General features: G+C 65.7%; 1 protein-coding gene across 1 annotated transcript in view; it reads right to left on the reverse strand.

The window, feature by feature from the left end:
* Positions 1-8,584, reverse strand: part of COL9A3 (collagen type IX alpha 3 chain) — a 14,843-nt gene extending 6,259 nt beyond the window's left edge. The window contains exons 1-16 of the mRNA XM_023748820.1: positions 8,580-8,584; positions 8,432-8,468; positions 7,772-7,843; positions 7,111-7,164; positions 6,212-6,247; positions 5,956-5,979; positions 5,654-5,707; positions 5,261-5,314; positions 4,916-4,957; positions 3,783-3,839; positions 3,388-3,441; positions 2,896-2,949; positions 2,595-2,648; positions 2,161-2,214; positions 1,521-1,574; positions 778-845 (exon numbers count right to left, since the gene is read on the reverse strand). Of these exons, the coding sequence (XP_023604588.1) occupies positions 778-845; positions 1,521-1,574; positions 2,161-2,214; positions 2,595-2,648; positions 2,896-2,949; positions 3,388-3,441; positions 3,783-3,839; positions 4,916-4,957; positions 5,261-5,314; positions 5,654-5,707; positions 5,956-5,979; positions 6,212-6,247; positions 7,111-7,164; positions 7,772-7,843; positions 8,432-8,468; positions 8,580-8,584 (773 nt within the window). The remainder of the gene's footprint in view (positions 1-777; positions 846-1,520; positions 1,575-2,160; positions 2,215-2,594; positions 2,649-2,895; positions 2,950-3,387; positions 3,442-3,782; positions 3,840-4,915; positions 4,958-5,260; positions 5,315-5,653; positions 5,708-5,955; positions 5,980-6,211; positions 6,248-7,110; positions 7,165-7,771; positions 7,844-8,431; positions 8,469-8,579) is intronic.
* Positions 8,585-9,324: the final 740 nt, after the last annotated feature.

Genomic DNA, 9,324 nt, shown 5'->3' on the forward strand with positions numbered 1-9,324 from the left:
ACCATAATTTTTTTCTTCTGATTGATATATGCAAGGAAGATATTTTTTCTCTTTTCGGGCTTGTTCCCGGACGGGCCCGGGTATGGCAGGGGGCGCGGCCAGCGACGGGGCATGTTCAGGGAGGGGGCGCGGGCAGGGAGGGGTGGTGAGGATGCACTCTGATGCTCATTGAGCGCCTGTGGAACCATGTGCCACCCTCCACCTCTGTCCAGACTCCTCACAGTCCCTAGCGGAGTCCTGTTTTACAGATGGGGAAACTGAGGCTGGGGCCAGGCCTGTCTGACCCCACACTCTAGACTCATCTGGAGCTGAGAACACAGCCAAGTCTGGGGAAGGCAGGGGACAGCAGTGTGCCTCTGCCCACCGCCTTCAGCCGCCTCCCCACTCAGGTGTCCTGAGCTCCAGGAGGGTGGGGAGGAGCCCAGAGGGTCTGGGCTGAGTGTGGGCACGTGGCGGGGGCAGGGGCATGGCCAGAGGGTGGGTGTCCTGCTTGTGTGTTTGCTGGTCCTACCCGCCTACACCTCACGTGCCCCCAGATTACAGAGAAGCTCAGCCAACAGCCCTGCCTGCCCTGCGACCCTGGCAGGGCCAGGTGAACACAGGATGTCCGGCTCGTGAAAGTGGGCACTGGGGGCCTGTTCAACCAGGATACGTCTGCGGAGGCTGACAGCAGAGTGCTGAGCCCCGCGAGGGCCACATGCCCCTGAAGCGGGGACACGGGTGCGGACGACAGGAATGCGGGGCAGACAGTCCCTCCGTGTAGGGACAGGCCGCGGGGACGCGGGACTCACCGGCTCTCCCACAGGCCCGGCCCCTCCAGGGACTCCTTTGGGACCAGGTCTGCCCTGAAAGACACGCAAGCCATGATCGTTGGAACAGTGAGGGGCGTCCCTCCCATACTGTCACAATCGCTCCCCGGTGACCTGGGGCGGTGGCCCTGGATGCCAGGTGTTGTGCTTGGGTCAGGGAACAGCTGCGTTGGCCAGTCCCAGTGCAGGGCCCTCCGCACGGACACTGCCATGTTGGGTGGCCAGCTCAGTCCAGGAAAGAACTGGCTAGTGTCCACAGGCAAGTGCCAGTTTGGGGAGGTCATCCCATGGCCGGATCCCCTCTCAGCTTCCCCGTTTGCTGGCTTAACACCGGAGGCGTGGGCTCTGTGTTACTTCATCTCGCAGCCGTGCAGCTTGGCACAAGGTCAAGCACTAGAGCCCAGGCCTCTCGGGGGATGTGTGTCCGTGGCCAGAATTTGCACCCAGGAGCCGGGTCCTATGGCCCCAGCCCGCTGCTTCGGGGCAGGGGGACTTGTCAGGTGACCGTAGCTTCAAGGAGCTGCTGGGCAAATGGGGTGGAGGCTCCCAGGCAGGCCAGGCCCCCACCTGCCCATGGCTCACCGCCCCCCGCCCCCGCAGGAAAGGGCCGTCCCCTGTGTCCCGTGGCATGTGACATCGTGTGTCCTCCCCCTCCCCCCAGGCCAGGTTCTTTTGAGGAAGGACCCAGAGGAGCAAGCTCCTCTCACTTACGAGGTCGCCCTTGGGCCCGCGGAACCCCTCTGGGCCCCTCTCGCCTCTGTCACCCTGAAATGACAAGGGGGGACAAGGACAGAGTTCACAACTCAAGCAAGTGGGAGAGTTAGACTGCGGGGTGACTGGCAGGATCAGCCTGCAAGTGGTCAGAGGTGGCAGGACCGAGGCTGCTGAGGGCCACAGAGGCCAGAAGAATGCCCACCACACCTCACTCCATCCAGAGGGAGAAGCTGCAAATCTTCCATCAAGGACAGACCCACGACTCTGGTAAAGTTTCTCCCCAGGTGTGCCCACAGGTACTTGCCCAGGTGTGCCCACAGGTACCTGCCCAGGTGTGCCCACTGGTTATGCCCAGGTGTGCCCACTGGTTGTGCCCAGGTGTGCCCACTGGTTATGCCCAGGTGTGCCCACTGGTTATGCCCAGGTGTGCCCACTGGTTGTGCCCAGGTGTGCCCACAGGTACCTGCCCAGGTGTGCCCACTGGTTATGCCCAGGTGTGCCCACACAGCAGAATGGCTCAGCCCTGGGAAAGTACAGTGAAGCCCAGGGAGCTGGGGAGGCGTCTGGGTGAGGAAGAGAGAAGGGAACAGGGAGCTTGGGCCTGCATGGGCCCTCCACCCCCAGGTCTCACACATACCGGTTTCCCGGGGGCTCCTGGGATCCCGGGGGGTCCTCGAAACCCGATGGGACCCTGTAGAGAAGAGGGGGCATCTGGGCCTCACTTCTGAGCCTGGCCAGCATCCCACAGAGGACCCTGCTCCATGCGGAAGGCCCTGCCTCGAGCACCCGCCCTGAGCACCCCCAGCAGACCCCTCCTTAGTTAGCCACCTAGTGGTCCCCAAGCCCCCTTCCACGCTTGCCAAGGCCTCCCTCTTGTCCCATCCTCCTGGACCTGGGCTCTGGAGACGACCGAGTGAGGGCTCAGTGGCAGCCTCGCCAAGTCACACAGCCCATCTGTGGCCACTGGGGAGGTCTGGAGGTGGCCCCCCAACCGCCTGTGCTGACGGCCTGGCCCAAAGCCCGTCACGTGCGGGCGGGTGGGTGCTGGTGGGTGGGTGCTGGCAGACTTACCCGGTCCCCGGGGGGCCCGAGTGGCCCTGGCAGTCCTCGGAGCCCCCGAGGGCCCTGTGGGGAGAGAGCTGGAGATGCAGGGCCAGGCCAAAGCCCCCCAGGACTGCCCTGCCCCGGGAGCCACTGAGTGGCCCTGGTGGCTTCCCTAGAAGCCCTCAGCCTCAGCTCAGGCCTCGAGGGGTGGGGCCACAAACCCTTGGGATCAGCACCCTGAGAGGAAGGGACCATCCCCCACAGCCTCGAGCTGTCCAAGGGGCTCCCATCCCACATCATCACCCTGTCCAGCCCCTCCCCGACTCACCTGCAGCCCCACTGTGCCAGGGATGCCGGGGGACCCAGGGGGGCCGGGGTCACCCTGCAGAGGAGGCGGAGAAAGTGATGGTGGTGGGGTCAGCCCCAAGCTCTCACAACCCCTTCCATGCCCGCCCGCTCCGCCCCTCATGCTGGCCCGCCTCCAGAGACAGACTCCCAGCCACTCCTGGCTGGGGCGGCCCCCTCTGCTGCCCAAGTGGCAGTCTGGCCACTCCATGCTGGAGGGCACCTGGCTCAGCCCCAGCCTGTGGTGAGGAAAAGATGCCCTCCACGGGCAGTGGCTGTCGGGACGGTGGCAGGGCTGCTGGGGCCACTTCGAGCTGAAGCCAGACTTCTCTGGCCAGCCGTGGGGCCTGCCCAGGCCTGCTGGGGACGTGTCCATAGAAGCTTCTCAGTCAGGCACGCCCTCGATGCCACCGCAGCCACTCACCCGCCACCACCACTCAAATGCCCTCCCCTCCAGCTGCCACCACCAGGGTACCTTCTCGCCATCTTTGCCGACTTCTCCTTGTTCCCCTTTGTAGCCAGTGGGTCCCTAAAAGCCAGTGGTGGGTGATGAGTCACAGCCTGACACCTCCTCCCCCACCCCCACCCCCCATCCCCCACCCCCCCACCCTGGGCCAAGGCTCCGTGGGGAGACAGCTCAGGTTGGGACAGGGCTGGTCACGAGGGTGCAGCTGGACCAGGAAAGAGCTCTCTCAGCGAGCATGCACGCTGATTGGAGGGGTAGAGCAAGGCCCCCAGGCAGGGTGGGAAGCCAGCCCCCCTTTCTAGACTCCCATCTCCCCCATCTCAGCCCACACAGGTGCTGGGCTGCCTCTTTCAGTGCGTGGAGGTGGGCTCAGGTCTGAGTCATCCTGTGGCCACACCACTCACCTTGAACCCTGGCATTCCTGGGGGACCGGGGGGCCCTGGCGGGCAGATGGCCGGGCACTGTCAGAGAACAGAGTGGTCAGACCCCCTGCCCCAAGACAACAGGGACCCCATGGGAACTCTGAGCAAGACCCCGACACTGAGCTCAGCACCAGGGGCCCTGAGATGGGTCATTCCTAATATGAAGGGGTCCCCGGGGCCGCACGGGGCCTCATTCAGGGCTGCCCCAGGCTCTGTAGGAGCCAGACCTTGGCCACTAGGCCCCTGGCCTCCTCACAGCCCGGCTCCAATTTCTCAGCCTCAGTGCAGGCGCCACAGGTTCAAGGCAGCTATTCAGTGAGTGTCTGCGGCCTCACAAAGGCGCCTTCATGCGAGCCCCACTCCCTGCAGCGAGCGTCAGGCGGTTCCCCTGCACAAACGCGCTTCAGGAAGGATGTGTCCCTCAGGCACAGACTGGATGCTCCGTGTTGGGGAGGCTGTGGGGTGGGGGCCTAAGGATTCTAGATCATTCCACGACTGATCTGGCACGGAGCCGAGGCCATCGACCACAGTGTCTGGGCGGACTCATCAGCGGCTCAGCCATTGTTCTCATTCTGGAAGAGGCCCCTCCTTCTGGGACGCGGGTGGGGGCGAGAAGAGATGGCAGACAGCCCCAGAGGGTGAGCCAGCTGCCGGCTCTCCCTTCCAGAGCGTGCTGCCGGCCCAGCAGCGCGGGCGGAGACCCAGATCTGGCCGCCCCGCCACCGCTTCCCCTTTGACACAGTGACGAAGCTCAAAGGCCAAGATAACAGTGAACAGTCCGGAACCTTCTGCGATGGCACATTCTGTCTGCGGGCCATGCCGCCGCCGTGGCCAGGCGGCTGGAGCCCTGGAGTGCGGCTGAGCTGAGGGGCTGGACTGTGTGCAATTGGGTTTTGCCTAATTTGGATTCTCACTGCTGCATGTGGCTCCTGCAGAGCTGGACCGGGACAGGCGGGAGGTGGGAGGGGTGGGCGAGGCTATGCCCAGACCCCATCTCTGCCTTCCTTCTGGGAGGGAGCAGGCTGATTCCCCAGATGGATGTCTGAAGCAGGGGATCAGGCCAGACCCCCTCCCACCAAGACAGGCACCCCAGCCCCTTCGCGAGCAATGCCCACCTGAAGGTCAGTAGCGCCTTCGGGGAGGACCCCTGGGTGACCCTGGAACGAGATGGCTGACTGTGACACTGCCCACCCACCTTCCCCCCGCCCCATCCTCACCATCAGGGACCACTGGGGGCCTTGGGCCCTCATCCCTCCTGTGGTCAGACCGAGTGCTACTGGCCCATCTGCAGGGCATGTGACCAGGACAGAAGCCCTGACCATCCCCACCCTCTGCTCGGCCCCTGACCCAGTCAGGGAGGGGTGTGGTACAGATCTTGGGTGAGGGCCAGGGGAGGGGTGCTTGGGGACAGAGGACCAAGCCCACCATGCAGTCACCCAGAGCCCCTGCCCGGTACTCACAGGGGGTCCAGGAGGTCCCGGAGGGCCAGGCAGGCCTGGGAGTCCAGAGGGTCCCTGGGGGATGTTATGACTTAGGTGCACAGGCCCAGCCCCCACCTGAGGTGAGGGGACCAGCTACTTCCAGAGAGAAGCCTCTCCGGATGGTGTCTTTGGGGGGCTGCTCCCAGCTCTGCCTACCGCCCCCCCGCCTGTCCTAGGGTCTGTGTCCTGAGGTTGGGCCTGTCCCAGTCCCTGGATGTCAGCCACAGCTTCCATCACGAAAGGGAAGGGGGCAGGGGGTGGGGGCAGAAAGGGAAGGGTGGAGGGTGGGAAGCCCCTGGTGGTTGAATTCGGGGGTCTTGGCAAGCAGAGCGCCTGCTCCCAGCAGTGGGGAAGGTCGGGGCAGCCACTCACCGGGGGGCCCCGGAGGCCAAGTCCACCTGGGAGCCCGCTGATCCCTGCCTCTCCCTGGAGGTAAAGAAGTGAGGGGTGGGAGTCTGCACCCAAGGGCTTTGGGGAGCTGGGGAGTCACAGCCCACTCCCAGACCCCCATGCAGGGCCGGTCTGCCCTCTCGGAAGGGACTGAGACTCCAGGGGCACATGCCTCTGTCCCCCACAGAAGCCCCCCCAGCCCTGGTTGGGGACCTGACAGCCAGGTTGGCTGTGGGTGTGGTGGGCACGCTGGGCTCGGGGCCACGAGGGTTGTAGATACTCACAGGGGGTCCGGGGAGGCCTTTGCCCTGCAAAGCCAAGCATGGGGTCAGAGCTTGCCCACCACCCCACTCTCCCCCTGAGCCGACCGGGTGGGTGTGGGGAAGAGCAGCTCAGGGGGTCTGGGTGCAGGAGAGCCTCCCACACCCCCTGGGAGAGAGGACCCAGCCCAGAGGGTCAGCAGAGGAGAGGGCCTGGGACCTCACCCTGGTCGGACCCTGCAGCCCCTCAGACCCCCACCAGGAGGAGAGATGTACTCACCCCAAGTCCCGGCGGCCCCGGGGGTCCCAGGCTTCCCTGAGAAGGAAACGGTGTCAGGGATGGGATGGGCCCAGTCACCCCTCCTCTGTGTGCAAACCTGTTTCCCTCCCTCCCAGATCCAGCCTACCGCTCCTCAGAGGAGGGGCCTCATTTACAGAGACAGGGCCCTGGCGGGGCACCCTCTGCTGCCCCAGTGGCCTGGGACTGGTCCCAGCCCCTGGTGGTTGGATTCCGAGGTCACGGAACCCTCCACCTTGGCCTGCGGAGGAGCCCAAACCTCGGGCAGCCCGGGTGCCTGCCTGGCCCGCCAGTCCTCCTGTCACCCAGCCTCCCGAAGACACGGTCCTTGTACTGAGGCCACTCCCCTCCCGTCCTGCCCACCCAAGGCTCCCTGCAGAGACCCTGGAGTTCACCTACCCCCGTCCACCCGGCACCAAAGGACCCACTGGCCACAGCTGCCACTCTCGCCCTTGTCCCCACCCCTCCAGCCGAGCTCCCTCCGTCTCTCCCTGTGCCCCCTGCCCTCTGCACCCCAGGGCTGGGGGGACGGTCACTGCTCAGAGAGGGAGGGGACAGCGTGCGGGGCTGGAGAAAGCCTTCCTGCAGAGGCTGGTCGGTCAGGAAGTGGGCTTCAGGAATGATGGTCAGACTTAGGGCACAGCCTGGGCAACCCCGGGCCCGGGGAGCAGGAGGGCATGTGGGGTCCATCACCCCCAACCGTATCAGCCTCCCCAACACAGTCTGAATGCCAGGACAACCTGCCCAGAGGTGGGTGTGGAATGGGGGGCCGTGCACTTGCCACCCTGTGTCCCCCTGCTATTCCGCGGTCCTGCAGGGCCCGGGCCCCCGAGCTCGCCCCTGGGCTGCCTGCAGCCGCCCCCCGTGTTGCTGGCACTCACCCGCTCTCCAGGGGCGCCCTTGGATCCAGGTGGTCCTTCCCTACCAGTCAGACCCTGGGGGGAGGCAGGACTTGAGGGGTCACATGGAAGGAGGTGACCCCTCCCCTGTGCAGGGGAGAACCAGCCATGGGCCCTTCCCTAACTAAACCGAGTCCAGAGCGGACGAGAAGACCCCCGGGCCTGGCACCGAGCTGTGCTGGCCATCCACTGTCCACGGGGGGCCCAGAGCCTCTGGGGGACACGGAGGCAGCCAGAGGGAACCCAGCTCCTGGAGCCGTTGCTGGAGTTGGCGAGCCCAGCAGTCCCATCCAGACCTCAGCCCCGTGGTCTTGGGGCCAGGCCTTGAGCCCCTGATGACCAACGGGCTGGGGCTCAAAGGGGCCTGGATAATGGGTGTTTGTTCCCAGATAGGCAGGAGCTGGTGGGACTTTCACCTCTACTGTGGGCGGGCTCTGTCCTCTGCTGGCCAAGGCCAGACTACGCTCTGGGATAAAGGCCAGAGCAGGCCCAGCTAGAGAGCAGCAATTCACCTCGACTCCTGGGCCTGGGGAGGAACTTGTCCAAGCCCAGAGGGGAGGGGGGCTCAAAGGAGGGGGAGGGCTCACGGGAGGGGAGGGGGCCTGGAGGGCAGGGCAGGCGCAGAGAGCGCAGGCACACTCACGTCCACGCCAGGCAGCCCCGGCAGCCCCGCCTCTCCTGGTTTCCCCGGCTTCCCCGCAGCCCCTTTCGGTCCCTGTGGGGGAAGGGCAGAGGTGTGAGGAAGGTCCAACGGGAGCCTTGGCCTCACCAAGAAATTGTGTTTTCCAGTCCGGGCACCACCACGACGCAAGAGGGGCCTCTCTCCACGAGGCCGGCCCTGTCCCTGTGCTGCAGACCCGACCCAGCTGGGGTCACCTGCCAACCCCTCACTGGCCCCAGGAGGGCATCCCTCTCTAGCGGCCCCCTACTTGCTCACATCTGCAGGACATGCACCTGGACACGTCCGCCTCTCCGGCCAAGGGCTGACTGTGGGGCCCTCAATCCCTGGGCCCACACGGCTCGGTGAGGACTCACTTGGGGACCTCTGGCCAGCTACCCCGCGGGGCTGCATTCCTCGCCTGTCCAGGCACTGGCCCAAAGAAAGCTTCAAAGCCCGCACCTCCCAGAGCCTCGCAGACTCCTACACACACCCTCCCTCCCCCCCTTCCTGGCTCAGCCCTGCTCCCTAACCCAGGGCCCAGTGTGGTGGCAAGGGGTGTCAATGACCCCTCTGTTTTAGGCCCACCCTCCCCTCCAGACTGGAAGGGGCCACCCCTCCCCCCACAACAGCCAGGACACTCACCGGGGGCCCAGGCAGACCCGGAGGGACCAGCTTCTCCCTGCAGAGGGGGAGACACCCTGATGTGACCAAGGGTCCCTGAAGACCCCGCCCCGGGAGCAGAGCTGGGCCCCAGGGCCCTGCCCCGGAAGACAAGTCGGGAGCCCCTCACCCCATCGTCCACACCTAGGGCACCTCCCCGCCAGGGCCAGGTGCTGAGGCAGGCACTGGGGAGAGGGGCTAGCTGGACAGGCTGGGCTCAGCCCTGACATGGCCTACACTGCTTTTGGGGATCACTTTGAGGGCTCAGGGTCATGACCCCCAGAACCAAGGGGAAGGCTCCAAGAAGCCCTAGCTCCTCCGCTGCCGGAGAAGCTTCAGGAAGCGCTGTGGGCGCTGAGAGGCCTGCTGCCCGCACCTGTCCAGAGGGGCAGCCCCAGACCCGTGAGGCCCCAGAAGGCAGCCCGGGCCTCCCTGCCACGACCTCCAGGCCTGAGACCCTTTAACCGAGGCTCCAGGCAGGTCTGAGTGGACGCATCCACAGGAGGAATGATCAGCCTGGCCCGGGAGCCTTGGGGGCCAAGGGCCCAGCCAGGCGGGAGAGGCGTGGGGTCCAGGTTGAGGGGGAGGCTCAGGGCCACCTACGGCCAGGCAGGGCCTTGGGGACTCAGAGGGGATAATATGGGTGAGGAGATGCCTGGAGGGGGCCCCTACCTTTCATGGAGGTGGCTGGATGGAGGGGCTTCCACCCCAGACGGCCGCTGGGGGCAGGCTGCAGGATTTCAGCTGCCTCCCCATATTGCTGGCCTGGGGCACCTACCAGGGACGCAGTGCAGGCCAAGCCCCTCCAAGGCTGGCTTCAGCCCCCAGCAGCCCCAACAAGACCCACAAAGAGGGTCAGGCCCTGCACTTCCACA

Source organism: Myotis lucifugus, unplaced genomic scaffold (genome assembly GCF_000147115.1).
Source record: "Myotis lucifugus unplaced genomic scaffold, Myoluc2.0 scaffold_1868, whole genome shotgun sequence".
NCBI lineage: Eukaryota > Metazoa > Chordata > Mammalia > Chiroptera > Vespertilionidae > Myotis > Myotis lucifugus.